The sequence below is a fragment of the Pyrus communis genome, chromosome 13, assembly GCF_963583255.1.
Source record: "Pyrus communis chromosome 13, drPyrComm1.1, whole genome shotgun sequence".
In the NCBI taxonomy this organism is placed as follows: Eukaryota; Viridiplantae; Streptophyta; class Magnoliopsida; order Rosales; family Rosaceae; genus Pyrus; species Pyrus communis.
The window spans coordinates 22,612,329-22,637,143 of NC_084815.1; the positions used below are offsets into that span (position 1 = coordinate 22,612,329).

Genomic DNA, 24,815 nt, shown 5'->3' on the forward strand with positions numbered 1-24,815 from the left:
AGAAAAGCATTGGAAGCAGCAGTCCGAGTTTGTACATTGCATAAAAGCAGCCATACAAAGTAAAGGTCACTAGGGTTTTCACCGTTTTTCCCGGATCTCAAGCAGACAAGGGCAATACCAGGTTGCTTAACAAGATGAAGTTATGTCTGCTTCAGCCCGACAAGAAGTCCGCTGTTCGTGCTATTGTAAAATGCATTTGGATTCAAAAACAGGGATACGGGGAAAAACTGCTCCGGCAATTGCTTTGGTAGTAAGAATCTTCTTTTAACCTTTTACACTGCGAAGAAGAGCAAGCAATGCTTACCCTTTCATAAGAACGAAATTATTTTAAATAAAAGATTGCTACAAATTGTACATCCTGAATTTCTAACTCATTACACCCATCTCAACATCTGATATTGTTTTGAATTCACCGTGAAACGATGCATTAGGAAACTAAGTTAATGACAATGGCAACAAAAAGGAATACCACCAGTCTCCGTCTCGACTTCAATAGCCTGTGCATTTGTGTTTCCTTTGGCTACACGCATGCCATGCTTTTTCGATGTTCTTTCTCTTTTTTCGTTTCTATCTTGGTGCCGACTAACCAGCTGGATGTCAACCTTCAAGTGCTCCAAGCGCCTTCATGTCCTCCAGGAAAGCCATATACGAGTCATCTATGCTCTTGCCTTTTGGTGCTGACGACGAGTTTGCTGACTCTGGTTTAACAGGAGGAGTTGCTGACTGGGTAGGTGCTGCTGTGGTTGGGAGTGAAGGTTTTGCTTTTGCTTTTGGGGCGGCCATCTCTCTCCTTACCCGAACAGATGCAGGAACCTAAATCCAGAACCAAGAAACAGGCTGGGGTCATAGAAGGAAATTGGCATCTTGCAATATTATAGAAACAAAATTATTAGATAACATGAAACAAGTGCTAACCCAATACCAATGTCTCATAAATCTACCGATTTTGTTGGCACTGACGAAGCTTGTCTATAAAATTTGATAGAAGTTTAAACTTACCACCTCTAATTATAACAACAATAAACCTCTAACCCACCACGGCCATCTCACCACTCCAATAATCTTCCTTTAAAAGGTTAAAATTTTAAAGCAGAAATTAGACACTACATTGCTTATCAAGCTATGTGTTACTTGTAAAAACATGCAAAGCAATAGAGACTTGCGTTGCATCTTACTGACAGTGAAAGAGAATAAACTCACCATGGATGTAAGTTCTGGAGTGTGCTGAGCCAGAGGCCTCTTCACAACAGTAGATGCTGCAGATTTAACATATGAAGGTTTCTGATGGGCAGCCACTCGAGCAGCATAATCATCTTCTTGATAAGTAGGAGGCCCAGGTGGAAGTGGTGGTCTCATCATTGGGGGAGGTCCAGGGGGAGGACCGTATGGGGGCCTGGGGATCATTGGGACCATCATTCCCGGGGGACCTGGTCGAGTGGGAAGTCCAGGAGTGGACAATGGTGGCCGCATATCTGGTGGAGGTGGGGGTGGAGGAAAACGTGAGATACCTGGGGGCAATACATCAGGATGTAAATTTGGAATAAGGGTGGGTCCAGGAACTGGAGGTTGTTGTCTTGGAGGAGGAGGAGGAGGAGGAAGAGGTGGTGGAACCATGTTAGTAAAATCCTTGGTAAGTTGAGCATTATTGGTTTCAGCGTCAGATGTTGCACCTCCCGACTGATTATTTGTTGACTTCAGTAAACCTGGAGGTGGAGGAGGAGGAGGAGGAAGCATGGTATGCACCTACAAGAGGAGGAGGCATTAATTTCACAAATATAAAAACTTAATAAAAATATTTTTGGCCTACAAGTTTGAGATAAGCCTGGCAACGGCCACACCCTTTTTTTGGGCATACCAGTCATGTATATGCAAGTAACTTCCATAATTTGCTATAAATAATATCACCCACTATTTTACGCCTCTAATAATTCTTATTCCTTTTAAAATATAAGATATCGGTCAGTGGACAATAAAAGAAGCTTACCTGTGTGGAGTCCTTAGAGGTTAGATCAGACAATGAAGATTGATTTTGTTCCTTCTCATTTCCGCTGATACCAGGAGGAGGAGGCTGGGCGGACTGTTGAAAAGGTGGAGGGGGAAGTCGGGGGTGATTAGAAATCTGCTCTTTAGGCAGGGGTCCTGGAGGTGGGGGTGGTGGTGGTGGCGGCAATGAGATACCTGGGTTTGTAGCTGCAGGGTTAGGCGGCAATGGAGGCGGAGGAGGTAGCGGCAAGGACTCAGGTATGACAGAGCCATCACCAGGGCCATTGTCACCAGATTCAGCCAGAGGTACAGCGTCCTCTGACTCCATTTTAGAGGATGATGCAGCACCACTTGACGAAGCCGCAGGTAAGGGAATTCTTGGTCCTGCAATTCAAATTCCAGAACTGAATAAGCGAGAGAAAGTAAAGCGGTCACAACAATACACAAAATTAGGGTGGGAGTGGGGCTGATCCAGACCTATTGACGATTTAAACATTGGAGGCTTTCCAGGTGGTGGGGCACCAGTAGGATTCAGGGTCGGATGGAAGTAAACTGAGTCCTGCAGGAGAAAAAAGAAAGAAATGTTGAGTTTTATATATTGAAAAAGAAAATGAAAGGACGGAAAATAGCATTTAGAAACCAGTTATATCTTACCTCAGGCATCGGATGCTTCGCTCTCTCCTCTTCTTCTGCAGTCTTTCGTCTTTTAGGCGGCCCCAAATGACTGACCAGAAAAAAAAAAAAAAAAAAAAAAAAAAGAACTATAGTTCATAAATCAAAACAAACAATTACAGAAAATGTATTTAGAGTTTGACCACTAGCACAGAAATACAATGGGAAAACAGAATGTTCACCTGAACATAACTGGGACCTCGCCCTTTTCTTTCTGTTTCTCTACATATTCCTGTACAAAAGCGTCTGATCATTGGATGTATGAAACTTATTCTAACAAAAAGGCCCACGGGATTAATGTGAAGTGAACATAGAGGACCCTGAACGACTATGTGGCCAATCGAAGATCACAGCGCAGCATTATAAAACAACATGTCTAGTTCAATTAGAAAGAAATACATATAATGAAAAACAACAATCATGTTGTAAGTGACAATTACCTTCTGCTTCTTTATAACAAGGTTAAGTGTATCCTCTAGTTGCCTCTTCTTGTGTTTTCTTGCCTTGTCAAGAGCGCCATCAGCCTCTGCGCCAATCAGTGAAATACATCAGTGTGTATGAACAGGAAAAGCAGCATGATATGGCTGCAGATCAAAATCAAACTAGTGAAAATAAAAAATCTAGACAAACTGAAGCAAGAAGTAAGGCATAATAAAGCATGAGCTGAAATTTTCCTCCAAGAAAAAATACATTCTTTTCTACATGAATACTATTCCGAGCATTCAAAGTTCAAACAATCAACTTTCAATAAATTTGAGCATAAAAAAGATCCAGTATTACACTCTATAGATATATAACAGCTATAAGTTATAATCATTCTTTCTATAAATAAAAAAGGCTCCATAACCAGAAGCCCGTAAGCAAACTGTGACTTACTCATCATTTCCAGCTTATCAATCTGCTCTTTCAAAGTATCGGGATCCTTCTTCAAGATCCCCACCTCTCTCACCTTCTTTCGTTCTTTTTTATTCTGTTTGTCATATACAAAGTCAGAAGTGTAAATAAGGATTTAATCAATGCAATATGCTTGTCAAGAACACCAAAAGAAACATATAAAGGGAGTTTATTTTGGAATTGCATAATTCTAAGAAGAGGAGGCACAAGTATACGCTATCAAACACACTTAACAGAAAGAAAAAAAAGTCTCGCAAACATAAGGTAATACTGATTAAGCATCATGGTCATGCATCCGCTTCCCATATACGTCTGCGTGTGCACATATATATACTATTCTCGACCTTTCGGCTAAGAACAAAGTGTGTGAAGCTGTGCAAACTGCCTGGTATAACTTTTAGATGGTAATACGAAATAAAAGCATCAGCCTTTCACGAACTTAATGCTATCAAGTCCATTTACAATAAGCCAATGCCTGCTTCAGTATGCTTACATCTTTCTTTCAGAAACAACAATGGTAAATTGGTAATGCAGATGCCAAATCCAATCCCAAAAAAAATTACATTAAAAAAAATTTACTAACTCTAAATTGTGGTAAAAAATTTGAAATTTCAATTGAAGTTTTACTTATTCTAATCTCATGAGAATTAGGGCAACACTGAAATTAGACACAATGGAGTACCAAATTGAGAAAATCGAACGAATACAAACGAAAACGAACAACCCAATTGCGAATTGAGCACGGAATCAAGGAGTTAACAGAAGAAAAAGAGCACAAAACGGCGTAGTTTTCAGAGAAGTAATCGTTACCCGTTTCAATTCCTTCTTCCGGAGCTCCTTCCGGTAAGCGTCCGTAGGGTTCATCACCTTCCCTCCCTTCGTCGTCTTCATCTTGACTTCGCTTCAAAGCTATTCTCTTTTTGCTGATTCCAACTCGAATTTCAGGAAATCTGCGGAAAACTCAAATTACAGATAGAAGCGTGGAGGATGAAGGGAAAATGTTTTGGGTATTTTTTGCTCAAAAGAGTGATGAATGAAACCCCGATGAGAGCCCAAACCCCCACCTTGTTTGTTTTCTGTTGATTTTGTTAGAGCAACTTCACCCCTAAATATGTTTAATCCACTCAGATAAGTAATGATTAACTCCAATAAACAATAATTAGACAAATGTACCTCCATCCTTAAAAAATACGGTGGTATAAAATTAAAAAAATATGCTGTCACAAATGCATCTCCATGTTTATAAAATACGTTAGCATCAAGCCCATTTAAAATGTTATTAATTTTTTTTATAAAATGATAAAGAAAATTTTTAATTTTAATTTTAATTTTGGATAGGATTTTTAACCAATCTTGTCACGACACGTGTCATTATTCGAAAGTACTATTTTGTGGATAGATCTCCAATAAGATTTTCAATCAATCCCGACGCGCCATGTGTCACTATATGTTTACAATAATTTAGCCAAGATTTTCAACAAATCCCGACGTGTCACGTGTCACTATCTGTTTACAATAATTTAGCCAAAATTTCAATAAGATTTTCAATCATTCACTTAGTGCCACGTGACATTATTCAGAACCTCATCCTTTCTTTTTTTGTCCATATAAACATACATCCATCCTCATTCATACACCAAACTCAATCCTTCTTTTTTAGCTCAAAATCCTTCTTCATCGTTTTTAAATCTTGAGTTCTTACGATGTCTTCTTCAAGGAGATTGTATGAAATCGATGAGCAAAAGAAAAAATTGTTGGCACAACAGGAAAAATTGTTCAATCTCGAGAAAGGTGAAGATGAGGCATTCACAATGGAAGAGGATGAGGATGATGAACATAAAAGGTAGAGGGTCTCACATTTCCATCATGTCATGGAAGTTATGGGTCAGATATCCAAACCCAGACGTGCTGCAAACTTGGATAGAAAGAGGTAAAGATCTTTTGGAAAATTATTTTATCCACAACAGTTTATTCCCGGATCATATTTTTAGACGTCGTTTTAGAAGATAAAATTATGAGTGCTATTTGCAACCATAATCCATACTTTGTACAAAAAAAAGATGCTTTTCATGAATGTCATATTCTTGAGCAAAAAATTACTACTGTCTTGCGAATGTTTGCATATGAAGTATCTGTAGATCAAGTGGATAAGATTATGAGAATGAAAAAATCAACTGTTCTAGAATCCCTGATGCGGTTTTGGTCTGCAATCGAAACCCTGTACATAATGAGCACCTCTGGAAAAACTCACTCCTTTATCTCTAATAGAGGAGAGTGTAATCAAAAGGGTAGATAGATTATAGGAAATTTGTTACAATATAATGTGCATATAGTACCAAAATTATGATAAAAAAAAAGTTTAATTAAATCACTAAAAGGCATGGATATTTGATATAGAAAATTCAAAACTAAGGCGCCTATATAAAAAGATCTCATAATTTATATGGAATTTATACCAATTATATTCCGATTTCAGAAATATTAATAAACAATCATCTCCATTTCAAGTCTTTATCAATCTAATTCCTCTCATTTTGATTACGGATTAGAAAACGAGTCATAATTGTGTTGGAGAAAAATCAGACTATATCAGAGACGGGATCGACTGATGTATCAAACTAGACTGAAGCCTCCTTCATGCGAGGGCCACAGCTGCGGCGGCAACGGCACAGACCAATCCTAAATTGTAATGCAGTTGCCAAAGTCCAATCCCAAATAAAATTACACTAAAAAAATTACCAACTCTAAATTGTAGTAAAAAATTTCAAATTTCAATTGAGGTTTTACTTATTCTAATCTCCTGAGAAATAGGGCAACCAAAACGTAGGGCACATAGTGCTTTAAGGCTTTGAGCACAAAGAGCTGGCAATTGGGGGCTTCATCAATCTCTCTACCATCTGTTTCATCTTGTTTTGACAGCAACAAGGTCAGTGACAAGTTGATCATGCAAAAGTCTAGACAAAGAAGTTGTCGTGACTAAAAGCAAGTACAATAATAATTTCATCAAAATCATACATTAATTTAGAAAAAAATAAAAATAAAAAGTAATTAGCATAGATTTTTGTTGGATTAGTATTCCAAAGATTTGCTACATAACTCTATGTCTATCTATGAGATCAGTTCTTTGGCATTCATTTTGTGTGTGGCCTTTTCGTAACATTTACTACTAGTCGACACTTATTAAGTTTATGACAGTAAAATAAAAGCATGTTAATTTTATTACCACGTGTCAATCAATGATGACAGCCACACATGGAAAAAAAAAAAAAAAAAAAAAAAAAAAACCCTGAAAATGAGTGCAGAAGATTTGAACTCGTGATTTCCGTTGATCCATTTGGTGCATTGGTTCGTCTTCAAGGTGGTGGTGCGGCTTGATATGGTAGAGGTGGCTGTTTGCTTTTTCCAGTTCTAGGGTTTTTTGCTTTTGTGTTAGTATGACTATGAGTTGCCTCTTTTGGACCTATTTCATCGTAATTTCTTTATGTGAAGTTGAAGCATTTGCTTGGCTGTTTTTTTCTTCTTCTTATTTTATTTTTTTTTAAATATTAGAAACGCATTTGCTTGGCTGTTTGAACTCTTCTTTTGGATCATCCTTACCTTCTTATTACCTTTCTCTTTGTTCAGTGTATTTCCTCCACCTTCTTAATCCTTAAGGTTGCTTGTATACGACTCAGTAAACTGGGAAAGCACATGTTTATCTCCTCGTTGATATTGTCGAACTCTCCATCCTTGACGTAGTGGACATAAACATTTTGTATTACTCGGATCAAATCCTCAAAGCTATTCCCCATTTAATTTTTCTCTTTTCTCTTTTTGTGTAAATTTTTTTTACTTGTCCAGATAACCATCTATGACTATCTTGTTGTCCCAATTTTTGAATTCTTCAAAATCGGGGCCTTTAATTTTTGTATCAAAACAAGGACCATTGAGCCTTGTTTTGTGCTTCTTTGATTGGTGAAATCAAAGTAACATTTGAGCATGCTGAACTCACTCTTCAAAGTTGGGTGACCGATGAGCATAGAGGCAAACCTGTCATAACTAGGAAACAGAAAAAACATTAAGTTTTCAGGTATAAGAATAATATGCCAAATAATTTAATTGAACAATAAATCGATCATTGGGAAGTGCTTTTAAAGAAAATGTTTTTAGATTCTAAAAGCACTCGAAGTGCTTTTCTTGGATTGTTTCCAAACAAAAAGTGTTTTCGATCATGTTAAAAGTATATCCAAACAAGCCTAAACTTGTTTACTTACTTCCACGAGTAAGCCGGCCCACCATTTTTTAAGCAATCGAGAAATTGTGTCCTATCCACTATCGTCAGTGGGAATTTATCAGTGATAAATTTGCCCAGATCTGACAAGTCTTGAAACCTTTGCATGTGGCTGTCATTCCCGCCCTTTATGTTAAAAATCATCACATCATCGCCTAAGATCGCATAGCTGGATGCTTTCTTTAATTCCCCATAAATCTGATCCTTCTTGTGCATATATTGTATCGTCTAGAGTGTCTTCCTACACAAGTAAGCAACTTTAATAAGTTCCAAGTACACGTATAGTCACACACAAAGAAACACATGAACACTTACTAACGAACATTCTCCACCTAGAATCAGTGGACAGACAGAAACAATTGCACTGACCTGTGGTGGAGAATGGTCATTAAGTAAGTGTTCATGTGTTTCTTTGTGTGTGCATGTGTGTGACTATACATGTACGTGGAACTTATTAAAGTTGCTACTTGTGTAGGAAGACACTCAAGACGATACAATATATGCACAAGAAGGATCAGATTCATGGGGAATTAAAGAAAGCATCCAGCTATGTGATCTTAGGCGATGATGTGATGATTTTTAACATTAAGGACAGGAATGACAGCCACACGCAAAAGTTTTCAAGACTTGTCAGATTTTGGAGAATTTATCACTGATAAATTTCCACTGTCGATAGTGGATAGGACACATTTCTCGATTGCTTAAAAAATGGTGGGCCGACTTATTCGTGGAAGTAAGTAAACAAGTTTAGGTTTGTTTGGAAGTGCTTTTAAAATGACCGAAAGCGTTTTTTGTGGAAATGTTTTTGGAAACAATCTAGTAAAAGCATTTCAAGTGCTTTTGGAACCTAAAAACATTTCCTATAAAAGCACTTCCAAACGATCGATTTGTTGTTCAATTAAATTATTTGGCATATTATTCTTATACCTGAAAACTTAATGTTTTTTCTATTTCCTAGTTATGACAAGTTTGTCTCTATGCTCATCGATCACCCAACTTTGAAGAGTGAGTTCAGTAGGCTCAAATGTTACTTTGATTTTCGTCAATCAAAGAAGCACAAAACAAGGCTCAATGGTCCTTGTTTTGATACGAAAATTAAATGCCTTGGTTTTGAAGAATTCAGAAATTGGGACACCAAAAGAGTCATAGATGGTTATCTGGACAAGTAAAAAAAATTTACACAAAAAGAGAAAGGAGAAAAATTGAATGGGAATAGCGTTGAGGATTTGAGTAATACGAAATGTTTATGTCCACTACGTCAAGGATGGAGAGTTCGACAATATCAACAAGGAGATAAACACGTGCTTTCCCGGTTTACTAAGTCGTATACATGCAACCTTAAGGACCAAGAAGGTGGAGGAAATACTCTGAACAAAGCATGCATCAGGTGTTGTTTTTTTGGTTTGTCCATTGTTCTAGTGATTTTAGGTGTACACCTAGCTTCTCATAGCAGGTGAATTTGTAAGGACTTAAAAATCTTGGGAGTTTCTTTGGATGCATGTATACCCTGAAAGAGTTCAAGGTGCTGTTTGGTTTTATGGCTGCATGCTGTTTTACGGAAGAATTGAGAATTAAAACCTAAGATCGAAACCACTGTTGCTGCCCTTCATCGGACGCAAAGAGTTTGGAGTTAAGCATGCTTTCGTACTTCAAGCTTGAGTTGTTTTAGAAGTGCATCGCGTCCGTTCTTTTTAGTTTCCTGGGTATTGCACCATGCTAGACAGGTTGAAGGTCTACAAATCATCGTAAAGGAAATCAAAGCGTATAGTAGCTTCGAGATTCTAATTCGGTCACATTACCAGCCACAATCTTCCATTTCTCCTCGAACTTTAACTTCCTCTCTACGTCCTCCCTCTCGCTATGTTTTCTCTTCTTGGAAGCTATTAATTTCCTCGGCTAAACCTTACTGCCATCGCCACGGTCTAGCACCCTCCACCTCCCTCCAGCATACGAATTCCTCGAAGATACAAAGAATGGAAGCAACCCATTTCCATGAACTGTGGGGTTTTCTATGTTCCTCTTCACACAGTACATGGCACATTTTATGTTATCTAGTTAAAAGATTGTTAGTCTTTTTAAGTTTGTGGGTATATATGTTCACTCAATTTTATTTTTTGCAAAACCTTATCTCACATCGTATTTTAACAATCCGACTTCGATCATTTTTTAGGAATTTCTTCAAAGATCACACATAAATGCAGAAGCATTTACCATTTGATTACGTGATTGTCATTTTTACTCGTGTTTTCTTGAAACACCGTACGTGTAGTAAGTTCTCAAGCTAATCAAAGAATATCATCTGTGTTAACTTGTTCGCATAATAGTGCATGATTTGCTTAAAAAATCGTCACAATGATTTCCATATTGCATGGAAGTTATCCTCAATCATACATGAACAAATAAATAAGAACTGAATCGACTTGCTTTCACTACCCCTCTTAATTTAGAACTCTTCAAACTAATTAATGGAGTTGATCAAAATTTACACAGATGTATGAACAATATGCCAAAAGAAAACTGCCCCTTCTACAAAAATTGAAACCCAACTTGTTACATATGTAAAACAATTGTACACCTACAACATCTGTAACAATAAGCCACGAATTCACAACAAAAAGGCCAAGAGATCACAATCTCAAACTACACTACCTCTTGCCCATCTGCACAAAATGCTCACGTTTACTGTTTCGGAGAAGAATGCCGCAGTCTCTTGAGCACGATTGTATGATAGAATCTCCTCGTCCGAAAGAACAAAGCAAGAGCTACAAGAAACCCAAAGAAAGCAACAGAAGCCATGATAAAAAACGACAGCATGAAGCAGTGAGTGCCGCTGCAGGAGTCATCATCTTCTCCGGAAGCTTCTCTATCATATATGAACCCGATTACTCTCACGGAGAAGATATAAGAACCAACAGGACTGGCTATTGCGATCGTGTTGAAAATAGTCCCCATGTGTCTAATTCCAAAGATTTCAGAAGTGATTGTGGGCATAAGTGACCACTGTGAGCCATAGCAAATCCCAACTAGGATCGAACCCACATATAAATTCCCAGGAAAGCCAGATGAAATCACAATGTGGCCGGCTGCCATGGTTGCTAGTGTGACAGCCATCAGCAATGGCCTTGCCCATCCTTTCTTATGTAGCAAGTAATCTGAGACATACCCAGCTCCAAACCGGCCTAGAAAATTCCATATGCTCCACAGGGAAACAAAAGAATTGATCTCAATTGTTGTGTAGCCAAGAGATTCCCCTATTTGACCCATGTTGTTTATGGTGGCCAATCCAGACCCCATCCCACATATCATAGCAATAAACAACAACCAGAAATCAACACAAATCATAGCTTTCAATAAATTCATATCTTCATGGTCTGTAGGGGTTTCTGATGCTGATACATTGGAGGATGCTAAAACTGGCTCGGGGTTTTCGAGTAAAGGATCATTGGGTGTCTCAGGGAGTTTCTTGGGTTGCAAGTTCTGTGCTTTGATGGCTATTCCGAGGGGCGAGACAAGTAAACACAGAAGAAGTGGTGTAACAGTGAGAACACTTGCCCATGATGGGAAAGTGAAGATGGTTCGGAATATGATTAGGACCATGAGATAAGCAGCCGTAAGCAGAGCAAAAGCAGAGAAGATGTTTAAGTACTTTTTGTCAATAGCACTTCTACCAGCTTCGTAGATTTTGACCAGAGGCATGAACAAGATGGTGACAGATGTGGGCAACAATGCCAGCAGGAGAATGAAGGTGCTGGGGTTGCCATTGCAGAATGTGTCATAGACTTGGACTAGAACTGCTGAACTTAGACCAAGAAATCCCTGCTTAAAAAATAATCATCATTGGAAAATAGCATGTTTTTTTTTTCTTTCGATACTCTAATCTACGAAGAGAGGAATCAAACTCGCCCCTGCCCCAGTTTACTAGCCGAACCCACATATGCAACTATGAAAACATGGTTTTAAGAAAAAGAAATGCTACAGAGACTCGTAAAGTGAGACTCTCCATTAACTCTCTGTCATCTCATAGTTTTCCCTGCCAACGTTATAAACTGGTGCTAAAAAAATATGAGGTGGCTGAGACTTCATGGAGAGGCTCATTTTTTAGAGTACTTCATGGAGAGTCTCATTTTTTAGAGTCTCCTCAACATTTCCCTTTTAAGAAATAAACCCTAATGATCATATGGTCAATAAAAACATAACCATCCAATTTTTTTATGGAAGAAATATAACTAAATCATCAATATCAAATACATGCCATCTTTTTAAAAGATTGGAAAAATGCACAAATATAACTTAATACCACTCCAATAAAAAGTTACACTTTTTCACTAAAGATGCACAAAACAGACAATGACATGCGTTTTAGTGTCCGTATAATGTCACGATATTGTCCATTTTGCGTCTTTAGTGGAAAAAATAAAAAATAAAAATTCCTGTATAGTATCAAAAATTTGTAAAAAAGTTAAACATTATGCAATAATGTGATGAATATCTATAACTAACTAACTAACTAACTATGTAAGTCTCAAATCATGCGTGAACAATGTAACGAAGTAAAGAAAAACAAAACGACGTCGTGCGAGGAAAGTAAGTGACCAGTGCAGTGACAAGCGTTACTTACCTTCATGATGCCGACGATGGTCCCACCGTAATCAGAGAAGTTGTGGACCCCAGTCACCACGTTGGCGGTGTTGAAGAAAGTCTGAGCGTGGGCCGCCAGCAACATGAACAAGCACACCACCGCGACCGGCGGCCTCTCCACCAATCCGGTGACAGCAGCCCACAGGAAGAAGTACCCCACGAAGCACTGGATTGCCCCCACCAGAAGCACCACCCAGGGCCCACCAATTCGGCGACGGTTAAGCGCCACAGCGGAGTACAAAATTCCCGATAAGACACCGACGTTGCCGCCTATGTCTTTGAAGACGGACACCGTGTCGAGCGTTGATTGGTCGTAGCCCTGGCTCGACTTGATCGCCGGGGAGTAGATGCTGAAGGCGTAGGGAGAGCCGCCGGTGTACTGGATCAATATGCTCGCCGCCGTGGCTGTCCACTTGCTGCTGCTCAGCCTTTCCATCTCTGCCAGTTTTTTGGCTGTCACCTTCTTCTTTTGAAGAAATGAAATTTGTGCAATAATCCTCGAATTTTTATGGCGAATTTCCGAATTTGGTGTGCAATAAACCTCGAATTTTTATGACGAATTTCCGAATTTGGTGTGCAATAAACCTCGAATTTTCAAGATTACCATCACACTTCGTCACATCCTATTTTCAGACCAAAAAAAAAAAAAAAAATTACTTTTATCATATTTTTTATACAACGTTTCTACTACCTCTTTAATAAACGTGAGGCCCACTCATTACGGAACACTCTCACAGATCAGGGAGAGTGAAGATGTCTAAAACACTGGCTACACACATGCATGGAGATCTACACCGACTCTCCTCCACCTCTCGCCAACCAAATCGTTAAGAAATCCTCAAAAGACCGTCACATGTATAAACATTTCTCTGACCTCCGGAAGGCTCTACGGCCACCGGGTGGATCCGCCCCTGATTAGAGTGTAAAGCCAACTACAAACACGCTTTCAATGTTTTATAATAGATAGCATGTCGTTGCCGTATGACATCTTCCCAATTATTATGCTCTAAGAATAGACTTCACTCAGTACTACGGTTTGATGGTTTAGTCGAACTTCGCATTTTTTTAATGTAAAAATATCGATATACTTAAAAAAAATATAAAATAAAAATAAAATAAAAGAACAGAAGCCACTTTAATAAATATGTTGGTGTGCTAGGACCAGGATGCATTGTGCTGTTGGACTTATTTTGTTTGTTCGAGCTGTGCTTGAGTAAGTCGTCTATGTTCGGGTGAGCAAGTTCTCGTAACTTGTTCACTTGATTATGATTTATGACCTTAAGAATTTATCTATTTTTTTTTTGTATTGCTTATTTTCAATTCAATTATATTCTACATTTGGAATGAGAGATTTGATTATGTCACACAATGAACTATTCATAGGAATTAAATTTTGATTTAACTATCTAATTGAGTAAACCTAAGCAGACACGTTACAAGTAAAATGATAAAAAACAATAACATCAAACTGTAGTGCCGTTCGTGAATTAAAAACTGAGTTTCTTTAAGTTCTACATTTATAACATTGTGGGGGCCAATACGGCATTGGGCTCACTTTTTAAGCTTTTCACCTTTGGATATCATTCTAAATTTGTTATGGCCCAAAACCTTTTTTTTTGTATGGGTAATTGAATGATTATATTAAAAGAGAACCAAAAGAAACACCAAACTACAACACAATAATGGCAACAAAAGCCAAGCTAAAATAAACAAAAAAAAAGCAGGAGGTTGTAAAAATCAACAACAACCCAACATAATAACCAGCACCAAAAGGAGAACTACATAGGAATTCTTCATTCTTGAAAAATAGGTACATTTACAGTAGAAACCGAAATCTACAAAGAACATAACCGTAAGCGTATAGAGTTAACAATGGCTTTAAAGGTAACAAAAGAGTGGAGAGATGTTCATTTATGAACTTACGATTATTCCTTTCTTTCCAAATAGCATAGACAACAGCTTGTAGGCACAACTTCTTAGTGCAAAGATCTAACGACTTACTTGTCAAATTATTAGCAGCCCAAGCGATAAACTCATACCAATCCAAAGGAGGAGGATCGCAACCAAACTTAAAAAACACATGAGACAAAATATTGGTACTATGATTGTGAGACTCATTATCGGTCAAGCAAAGATAGCAAATAGGCGAAGCATGAGGGGTAAAGACCATCACCCGATCCATATTACATAACTTACCCCTTATCGCTAGCCGAAGAATGAAGCTTCACCTTGGGATGTGCTTACCAAACCAGAAAAGACTAGCCCATAGGACCTTCGGATGAGACAGTGGTATCCAATTTAGTAAGTTTTTTATTTTCAATGTTAATTAAATGTCTCAAACATATGCAGATTTAAACTTAATTAAATTGCCTAGAATATAATATTTTTCCATCTCCGCTCAAATTTGAATATTCATCCACATGACTTAGATGAGTTCTTTATAGAAAATAGCTTGTATGAAAAAACAACTCAAACGTAAAGAGCTTTTGGCTTCATGATACTCGTGTTTATTTAATTAGAAAATGTGTCAAGTTCAATATATATTAACACGAAAATGATGGAGGTTTATGATATGCTTGGTACCATTTGTGCTGGAGCGGATTCACTTTGGCCCAAGGTGGGTTAGTTGATCATTCCAACCTCAGAAATCCTCCATGGAAAAGTTTTGTGCTGCCCTTTGAAATCTTTTGGGCTGTCCTTCAAAACTATCCTTTATCTACTCGATAAATTGTCTCTATAGACATTGGTATGGTAACTGTTAACTTTATGTCTTTGTATGCATTGATATGAGCATCTTTGATAAGCTCACTTGACATATGTTGGCATTTGTCGGCATGCTCACTCAAAGATATTGACATCAGTCGACATGTTTGTTTAGAAGCTATTGGCATTCTGTTGACTGGTGTGCAATCTAACTTGACAAATGACCTTAGGCCTATAGGTAATGCTATGAACCAAATTTTAAAACCAAATAGTGTAAACCAAATGATATGGTTGTTAGTGATTAGATTATTAATTAACTGTCATTTAACATGCATAGTTTCTATTAGTTACACATCATTTGATTTACAAATTTAGTTTAAAAATTTAGTCTTTCTAACATTATCCTTCTTATAAAACCCCCATAATATTACTCAGATGATTGGATCTGCCACTGCATTTGTGACCATCCTTTCATCCTTTTGTGTTGTTAATAAACAATTAAACGTTTATATTTTGATTAATACGATTACTAATTATTCATTTTAACCATGATTATTGATGTTAATTCATGAATTTGTACTTTGAGTAAATTGTAGCAATTGTCCCTTAACTTTAACTTAATTGAAGCAATGATCCTTCAACTAAAAATCCATTACCATTAGTCTCCCAACCCATCAAAACATGCAGCTATCGTCATTTAACTAAAAATTCATTACCATTGGTCCTTCAACTTTAATCCAACTGGAGAAATGGTCCATCAACCTTAACCCAATTGGAGCAATGGTCCATCGACTTTAACCCAATTGTTGCAATAGTCATTCAACTTTAACCCAATTGTAGCAATGGTCTTTACAACATAACTCATTTTGACAAAATTCTAACGAATTTGACGAAAATAAGCATAGCTACACGTTTTGATGAGTTGAGAAACCCCAATTGTAACAATGATCTTTCCAACATAATTTATTTTGACAAAATTTTGACGAAGTTGACGAAAATGACTATACCTAGTTTAGGGACCAATGGTAATGAATTTTTAATTACATGATTATTGCTCTAATTTGATTAAAATTAAGAGATCATTGTTACAATTTACTTTTGTAGTTTGGCTTTTCATCGTTGAGAAAAGCCGGGGTCGCCGTGGCACCAAAAGCTGAGGCGGGAACGTGCAGACACATGGAAGCCACACGCCGGAGGCATTGACGCACGTGCACATCTGGACAAAAGGATTTGTAACTTCGACGGTTGACCAGCCGCACGTGACGACAATCCCCGCACCGAAACGCAGCGTTTAACTCCACAAGAAGACGGAGCCAGAAGCAGGACGGCATGAAGAAGGCCGTTCGGCCCACCCCAGTCAAACTGATCTAATTACGATTAAACAATTGGAGGGCAGGATTAAGCGGTTGGAGGGTGAGGTTGTCAAGGCCACCCACTTTGGACTCTTGTAACGGGAAATATGTACACAAAAATGGAGACAAATAAAAACTTGTATCTTTTTCAATAAATAAAATCACCCCTGCTTTCATCATGGTAATTTATTTTTTAGGAGCAGGAAAGAGTTATAAAGTCATTTCAATTTTTTTTTATTATCATCGTGATATTCGTGAACGCCATTACTAGAGTAGGGTAGTTGAGATGGTAGTGTCAAAATATTATTGTCTAATTGTAAACTATAAAAAATTTATGGTGTTCAGAAGTATAAAATATTTTGAGTTTTAACTGTTAAATTTTGATTTTTGTGTTGTTGACTAAAGATCTAAACAGCTAAAAACTTTGCAAAACATCTAATATTTTGTAGCAAAAAATTCTCATACATTATCAAGAGTTTGACTTTTATACATAGTATTAGCAACATTGTCAATTACGCATTGTCATGTGTTTAGCTTTTATACGTAGCAATATGTTATTCAATTAAAATAGAGAAGTGATTTTTTCACATTCACTCTCTCATTTTACGTTATTGTTTTATTAAACATATAACTGATGCTCTTGTATAGTGTTACAAAGCAGTTAAGTACCAAAGGCATCACAAATCAATTAAGCATACGTATCATTAAAGCCAAATTCGAGTATTTGATAACCCAAACTCGAGCAAGATAGGGAAACAATAACATCCCTAACTGTAAAAGAAATTTTTTAATGTGCTGGAAACATGATTGATTACAATAAGAGTTATAATACATCATATGGTTGGGTAGAATGACAAAAAGGCCCACAACTTTTTTTTCCCGCGTGTTTTCCAGTCTCCGGTTGGCGCGCTTGTGGTTGGTATACTATGCAGCATTGGGCCTTCAGTACGACGTCGCAATCACCGGCCGTGGGGAAAAGTACTAAATAAAAAATTCACAAAAAATTTAAAATAAATAAATAAATTTGAATGTGTGTGTGATGGCTGGGGAACGGAGAGAGAGAGAGGAGAGAGAGGGAGGAGTCTTGTGGGAGCCTTCAAAACCAGAGTGCTTAAAATCCCAAGACCTTCGCAATGACGAACTTCCCTTTCTCTCTCTCAACCTTCATGGTTCTTGAACGACGTCGTCGTCTCACGGTGGATGGGCGGCGACGACGAATCTCCCCAATGCCTCCTCCTCCCTTCGCAAAACGATGCCCAGCCGGAGTCCTCCGCATCCGCGACACGTGTCCCGCTAGCTCAGACGCCGATCCTCCTGCTCGTCTGCTTCCACAAGGCGCTGCTGGCCGAGCTCCTCGATCTCCGCCTCGTGACCACCGCCGCCTTGGAGAGTGGCTCACGTGACCGCCTAGACCGCGACTTCGTTCTCCTGCTTCTGCGGCGGTTTGAGTTCCTCAAGCTCGCGTATGAGTACCACTGCTCTTCAGAGGACGAGGTCAGCTCAAAGTTTCCGAATTGATGAACAGTTCCTAATTTTTCGTAATTTAACTAATTAACTAAATCAAATTCTTTAAAGCTGAATTCTTTAGTTCCGAATTAGCTAATTGTTTCTAATTTCTAATTAGAAATTAGAATTGCATAATTTGATTAGTTAATTGCTTGAGCAAACTGTTTTAAAGATGAAAACATTAGTCAAATTTTGATTAGTTAAAATGTGAGAAGCTGCATTAAATGTGCAATGCAATTTGAATTTGAATTTTTAATTTCGTTGGCAGATAATCTTTTTAGCGTTAGATGGGCGAACAAAAAATGTAGCTAGTACATATTCACTAGAACATAGGAGTATAGACGGTCTCTTCGACTCGATTTTCAATCGCTTGGATGTTTTGTTAGAGGAAAACGAGAATGAGAATTTTCCCAAGCAATTTCAAGAACTTGTGTTTGGCATCGGGACACTGAAGGAATTCGTTTCCCAGCATATGCTGAAAGAAGAACAGCAGGTACTAGCCGAAATCTTTATTGAAGCAGATTCGAAATGTTATTTGCAACAATGTAGTTTGAGTAAATATTTGATTGTTTTGCTTTGCATTACCGAATTTTGAGTGTGTGTGTTGTAGGTTTTTCCCTTGATCCTGCAGCAGTTCTGTCGCGAAGAACAGGCTGCACTTGTGTGGCAGTTCATGTGTAGTGTTCCTTTATTGCTGCTTGAGGATCTACTTCCGTGGACGATCTCCTTTCTTCCACCTGATGAACAAGAGGAAGTTAGACATTGCATAAAAGCAATTGTACCTGATGAAAAATCACTTCAAGAGGTAGATCCTGACCGATGGTATTACCCTAGTATGAACGAACTTCTTGGTAGTTACTAGTTTAAATATTTGTGAAGGTGGTAAATTCTTGGCTTGCTAGCAATGAACAATCCTCCTTTGGGGCCTCCAAGAATTCTAGAGGAGCTCAACAAGCCGGCGAATATGCAGACATGAAAAAGTTACTGACGTCTCATTCGCCCAAAAGGTTTTTAGAAGAACATAAAAGACACATTAAGGCAGATTGCATCCACTCTGATATTGGATACAATCCGGTTGATGGCCTTCCTCTTTGGCATGGAGTCATTAGAAAAGATTTGACGACAATTCTGGAGGAGCTATATCAAATAAGAAGCGCAAGCAGTTTTTTGAATCTTGATTCAGTAGTTGTCCAGCTAAAATTCTTTGTAGATGTCCTTAATTTCTACAGGTAATTAATGTGGTTGTTGACGTCCGTATGTGCTTATCTTTTTTCTGTTCAGTTAATTAATTCTTCAGCGAATATTTTCCGATTTGCTGCAGTGCATTGGAGAAGTTATATCATCCTGTGTTGAATGAACATTTCAACGGCTGCCTTTACCCCTACAGTGAACAATTTCCAAATGAAAACCACGTTGAAGGTTTGCAGAGGTTGCTATACTATGAGCCTCAAGATGGAACACCTTTGAGCAAATTTGTTGAGAAGCTTTGCTGGGAACTGGAGTCTTTTGTGGTGGGAATTAACAAGTACTTTGCTTTCCAAGAAACCAAGGTACTCTATGTTTGTTGAAGATTATTATAAATTGAAATATCAGCACGCTAGGCTCTCTTTCTGATGATATAGGGCACCTAGTTTAACTCTACTCTTGATGAAAAACTTCGAGAATTCTTTGTGGGGCAATATGCTACTAAATAATCATTAATCATTAAAAAAATATTTTCTATATTGATTGCAAATTAACACCTACAGTTTGTACCAGGTAGTTCCCATTGTAAAGAAGAATTGCAGTCATGATATGCAGCTGCAACTCTTGTATGCGAGCCTTCATATTCTGCCACTTGGGTTGCTAAAGTGCATGACTACTTGGTTTTCGGCTTGCTTATCTGAGGACGAATCCAGGTCCATCCTTAGCAACTTGAAGGAGGGAGATTCTTTAATCAATAAATCATTTGCATCCCTCTTACATGAGTGGTTCCGCATTGGTCATTCAGGTAAGACCTCTGTTGAAAAGTTTCGTGAGGAGTTGCAGCAAATATTCAAGAGCAGATGCACTTCCTTAAAGCAATTCTATAATACTAGTGGATCTTCCTCCTTAAGTTCCATTATGAAACCTATTGAGGCATCAAACACTAAGGTAATGGAGCTAATCTCTTCAGATAAGGGCAAGAATTCTCTGTCATACTCTTCATCTTGTGCCTCTGACTCTGCCAGGAATTATAGGACGTCATATTCCAGCAGAAATAAACTTCACTTATATTTCACTGGAACAGTGAAAACATCGTATCACTTTCCTGAAAGTCTTAGTGGAGAGAACCATCCTGGTTACGCTCTTCATGAACCAAAACCAATAGATCTCATATTTTTCATCCACAAGGCTCTCAAGAAAGATTTGGAATACCTTGTATTTGGCTCGGCTCAGTTGGATGACAATGCTGATTTTCTCTCAGAGTTTTGCCGGCGATTCCAACTTATACAGTTTCTAAATCAAATACATAGTGAAGCAGAGGAAGAAGTCGCCTTTCCAGCTTTAGAGGCAAAAGGAAAACTGCAAAACATTAGCCACTCTTACATGATAGACCACAAATTAGAAGTTGAACACTTTCACAAGATATCCCTCGTTCTGGATGAGATGTCTATATTGCATGTTTCTGCTTCTGACGTCGATTCAAATGCAGTGGATAATAAAATGCAGAAGCACCATCAGCTGTGCAGGAGGCTTCATGACATGTGCACATCAACCTGCAAGTTACTGACTGAACATGTTCATCGTGAAGAATTTGAGCTCTGGCCCTTGTTTAAAGAATGCTTCTCCATTGAAGAGCAAGAGAGGATTGTAGGATGCATACTTGGTAGAACAGAAGCAAAAATATTGCAAGATATGTTACCTTGGCTAATGGACGCTTTGACACAAGAAGAACAGCAAGTCATGATTACTCTATGGCGCCAGGTCACACGAAACACAATGTTTGATGAGTGGTTGAGAGAATGGTGGGAGGGATATGAGACAGCTAAGTTGGTAGAGGAGTCCATTGTACCTCCTTCATTTACTGAAGATCCATTGGAGGTTGTCTCTGCCTATCTGTGTGGATCGAGTGAACAAGAAGGAAGATGCTGTAACAAAAGTGTCAATTTTCCAGAAAAAGATTCCCATAGTGCTAATACCGAGCCATTGGAAAATAGTGAGGTGGGTTATAAGCCAAAAGGTCCCGGAGGTGACCAATGTATTTCCACTGATACAGAATGTACAAGACTTTGTGATGAAGGTAACAAGAAGAAATTACAAGAAGTTGAAAATGCCACAAATCAAATCAATGATATAGGTCACCTTTTGCAAAGAAGCCAGAAATCCAAGTACTGTGAGTGCCTGCTGACACTTAGTCAAGAGGATATGCAGGCTGCAGTAATAAAAATCTCCCGTGACTCTTCCTTGGATCCTCAGAAGAAACCACATATGATCCAGAACCTGATAATGAGGTTGGTCAATTCCTGTCCTAATTTTCATTCTGTTATTGTTTTCCGTCCTTGTTTAGGAGGAACGTAGAATTTCAATTTATACATGTCAGAGTAAACTGAGTACACCATTGACATGGATATTCCTTATAAGAGGCAAAAATACCTTGGTATGTGTACAAGGTATTTGAGTATCATCAATTACCAATGTGTTCTATTGCTAGTGTAAGAGTCAAATCCTCTATGGCTACTAGGTTTCTCCTATTTGTTGAAGCAAGAGTGTCATGCTACTTGATTTCTCCTATTTGTTACGTTACCATCGATCCCAATTAACAAGAACTTAAGCTGTTAGGAAGGGTGTCCAACTATCAAGTGAAATCAACAACACGCACACACGTACACACACACACACACACACACACGCACGCACGCACGCACACCCCTTTAGATGACAGCCTACAATACAACTTATTTAAGTCCGACCACACACATGATCACAAAAATTACCAGAAACAGGGTTCAACAAGATTCTAACACAAGATCAAACAAAAACTGATACTATGTTAATGTATTGTTAATCCCAAAACTTAAGCTGTTAAGAAATGAGATAATAAGAATGTGTATGCAGCTCAACTTAACAACAAACACTAACGCTAATTGATAATTTTCTATAATCTTATTGATGGTCCTGATGACCAGATAATATATACTCTGTGCTTTTTGTAGCTTATTTGATTTCACTAAAGTTGCTAAGACTTGTTAGTGCTTTTTCTTACTTTGTAATATGTCTCTCTGTCTGCTACATGCCCGTGAAATGTGACATAAACTAAATGACAAACTTTCAATATTTATACTGTACCAGCCGTTGGATAGCCAGACAGAACTCTGAATTAACAGTTGCAAGTAATGGGAAAGAATTTCCTGGTCAGCATCCATCCTATCATGACCCTCTTGGAGTAACCTATGGTTGTAAACACTATAAGAGGAACTGTAAGCTTTTTGCTGCCTGTTGCAACCAACTTTACACTTGCATACGCTGCCATGATGAGATGGCTGATCATGAGATAGATAGGTATAAACATTATGAGTTATACAGTGCCTATGAATATTAATTTTATAGTTTTCGTTCTTGTTTAATTTTTTTCTGCTTATGCAGGAAATCTATAACAGAGATGATGTGCATGAAATGCTTGAAGATGCAGACAGTTGGGCCCACATGCTCAACTGCATCCTGCAGTAACTTTTCTATGGCAAAATACTTTTGCAGGATCTGCAAAATATTTGATAACGAACGGTGATTATCCTGATTGGCCTGCTTTATTGTAGCTCTTTTCTCATAAGGTTATATATAACTTGTTGAATGGGTGACTTTAAGTTGAACCATAGATGGTACTATGCTGAATTGTATGCTAGGATAGTCTATAATCTCAGTACTTCATTAGGCAATTTTGTTCTATCTATGGACTAGTCACCACAATGACAACCTTAAAGGATTTAAGTATTTGGTATATAAAATTATGCTACCTTCCCATGCCAATTGGCTATCTTAATTTAAACTTACCGGTTCCAGATTTTTAATGGTTCTCATGAAGAAGCTGTTTAACAGGGTCATCTACCATTGTCCTTACTGTAACTTGTGCCGAGTTGGAAAGGGATTGGGTATTGACTACTTCCATTGCATGACATGTAATGCCTGCATGTCCCGTTCTCTATTGAAGCACACATGCAGAGAGAAATGCTTTATGGATAACTGCCCTATTTGCAATGAAGACATCTTCACCTCAAATTCTCCAGTGAAGTCCCTTCCATGCGGTCATTTGATGCACTCAACATGTTTTGAGGTATTTCCCTTTCATAATTTCTTGCCTTTCTCCCTAGAGGTTTTGCAGACTTCTTTAATGGTACTTCTGTTCCTGCTCCTAGGCCTACACCTTTACGAATTATACTTGCCCAATCTGTGGCAAGTCACTCGGGGACATGCAGGTCAGTTACCAAATACCTTATATAGTCTTTTGCAGTTTCCTTACTTTTAAATTGTTAGGATTGAAGTGGTGAGCTGACAATATGGAATTTATTTTGCCGCAATATATTCCTGCGTACTATGATTGGATGAGGGACTTCCAAGTACCAAGGAATTTTAGACTCAATTGTAAACACGCACTACAAGAACAGTACCAATGAACTACTTCGGCACTACAAAACTACTACTAGTACACTACAAATGCACTACAAAGACGCTAAACAAAGGACTTTCAAAATAACACCTTTCAAAGTTCCCTCAAATGTATTTCATCTAGCCATTTCAAGTCCCTCTATTTAATTTTTGCAGTGCAAACATGACAATTCTACCAAAGGTTCCGTGAAACTTTGAAGTCCCCCTTCCAAATGAACTATTAGAAAAAGATATAAACTTAGGAAACAAAAACACTGGTCTACAAAATATGTGGAGGAAGATGTTAGAATTATCACCAATCTTTGTGATTGTTCTTTATGATTTGAAGAAACTTTAGCCATGTGAATTCTATGCAGACGTAACTCGAGTTTGTCTTGAGCTTAAGCTTTGAATTGTATCCAACTGAGTTGTGTGATGTCTTGTGGCCCTCGAACCATATGATTGTCTTGCAGGTGTATTTTAGAATGTTGGATGCATTTTTGGCTAAACAGGAAACTCCAGACGAGTACGCGGGCCAAACTCAGGTTTGTCATCCTATTTTTCTTGTGGTACTAATTAGCTTCTAATTGCATCCAAACATAGATGTGCATTGATCTGCTAAACAAATTGCAGGTCATACTCTGCAATGACTGTGAGAAGAGAGGAACTGCTCCCTTTCACTGGCTTTACCACAAGTGCCCCTATTGTGGTTCATACAACACCAGGCTTCTATGACGCAATTCCAAACGGAAGTGCTCCCTTTCACTGGCTTTACCACAAGTGCCCCTATTGCGGAGGCTTCTATGACGCAATTCCAAACGGTACCATGACTGTTTCAAAGCTATTTTATATGTAAATAAAAGCTCGTACTAGTATATAAATCTCACTAGTTATGAATATCTATTAAGTTTCCCCATTTTGAGGAATTTCGTAAAATTTCCAATTAGAATTTGCCTTGTTATCAGATATATTACGCTATAGCTCGTAAAAGTTGAAAAACTAAGTAAAATATTTATTCGAGTAAACAATTTGTCAGTTATAAACTCAGGTGTAGAACATTGAAGCTAAAAGAAACAAGGAGCTCGGTATTGTGGGTTTTTATTAACAAAAACAAAAAGAAGAAAACAAAATTGTTGGTTTCTTGTGTGAATAATCAAATTCGTAACACAGAGTTAAATGAATAATAGAAGAACAAC

The 24,815-nt window shown here is 38.0% G+C and overlaps 3 protein-coding genes across 3 annotated transcripts; 1 reads left to right on the forward strand and 2 right to left on the reverse strand.

Moving 5' to 3' along the window:
* Positions 1-323: 323 nt before the first annotated feature.
* Positions 324-4,645, reverse strand: LOC137713807 (protein EARLY FLOWERING 5-like). Its single transcript, XM_068453164.1, has 9 exons — positions 4,360-4,645; positions 3,532-3,625; positions 3,096-3,181; positions 2,838-2,887; positions 2,638-2,707; positions 2,461-2,542; positions 1,985-2,367; positions 1,201-1,743; positions 324-813 (listed from the first exon to the last, which is right to left on the reverse strand). Exons 1-9 carry the CDS (start codon positions 4,438-4,440, stop codon positions 598-600), a joined length of 1,605 nt encoding a protein of 534 aa, XP_068309265.1. The 5' UTR covers positions 4,441-4,645; the 3' UTR covers positions 324-597.
* A 5,612-nt stretch (positions 4,646-10,257) lies between these two features.
* Positions 10,258-13,097, reverse strand: LOC137713546 (protein NUCLEAR FUSION DEFECTIVE 4-like). Its single transcript, XM_068452857.1, has 2 exons — positions 12,438-13,097; positions 10,258-11,635 (listed from the first exon to the last, which is right to left on the reverse strand). Exons 1-2 carry the CDS (start codon positions 12,891-12,893, stop codon positions 10,499-10,501), a joined length of 1,593 nt encoding a protein of 530 aa, XP_068308958.1. The 5' UTR covers positions 12,894-13,097; the 3' UTR covers positions 10,258-10,498.
* A 4,459-nt stretch (positions 13,098-17,556) lies between these two features.
* Positions 17,557-24,539, forward strand: LOC137712848 (zinc finger protein BRUTUS-like At1g74770). The gene is made up of 12 exons (XM_068452022.1): positions 17,557-18,006; positions 18,287-18,511; positions 18,629-18,823; positions 18,898-19,247; positions 19,340-19,568; positions 19,777-21,491; positions 22,330-22,539; positions 22,624-22,761; positions 23,074-23,308; positions 23,391-23,450; positions 24,093-24,164; positions 24,253-24,539. Exons 1-12 carry the CDS (start codon positions 17,713-17,715, stop codon positions 24,352-24,354), a joined length of 3,825 nt encoding a protein of 1,274 aa, XP_068308123.1. The 5' UTR covers positions 17,557-17,712; the 3' UTR covers positions 24,355-24,539.
* The last annotated feature ends 276 nt before the right edge of the window (positions 24,540-24,815 follow it).

Excerpts from the sequence above, each read along its gene's own strand:
- LOC137713807 (XM_068453164.1), bottom strand. The coding sequence starts at position 4,440 with ATGAAGACGACGAAGGGAGGGAAGGTGATGAACCCTACGGACGCTTAC. Across the intron at positions 3,182-3,531 it reads TGATAAGCTGGAAATGATGA|AGGCTGATGGCGCTCTTGAC; the intron begins GTAAGTCACAGT and ends TGATTGGCGCAG. Across the intron at positions 2,368-2,460 it reads AATGTTTAAATCGTCAATAG|GACCAAGAATTCCCTTACCT; the intron begins GTCTGGATCAGC and ends TTTGAATTGCAG.
- LOC137712848 (XM_068452022.1), top strand. The coding sequence starts at position 17,713 with ATGGGCGGCGACGACGAATCTCCCCAATGCCTCCTCCTCCCTTCGCAA. Across the intron at positions 18,007-18,286 it reads ACTGCTCTTCAGAGGACGAG|ATAATCTTTTTAGCGTTAGA; the intron begins GTCAGCTCAAAG and ends TTTCGTTGGCAG. Across the intron at positions 24,165-24,252 it reads AGTACGCGGGCCAAACTCAG|GTCATACTCTGCAATGACTG; the intron begins GTTTGTCATCCT and ends AACAAATTGCAG.
- LOC137713546 (XM_068452857.1), bottom strand. The coding sequence starts at position 12,893 with ATGGAAAGGCTGAGCAGCAGCAAGTGGACAGCCACGGCGGCGAGCATA. Across the intron at positions 11,636-12,437 it reads CCATCGTCGGCATCATGAAG|GGATTTCTTGGTCTAAGTTC; the intron begins GTAAGTAACGCT and ends TTTTTTAAGCAG.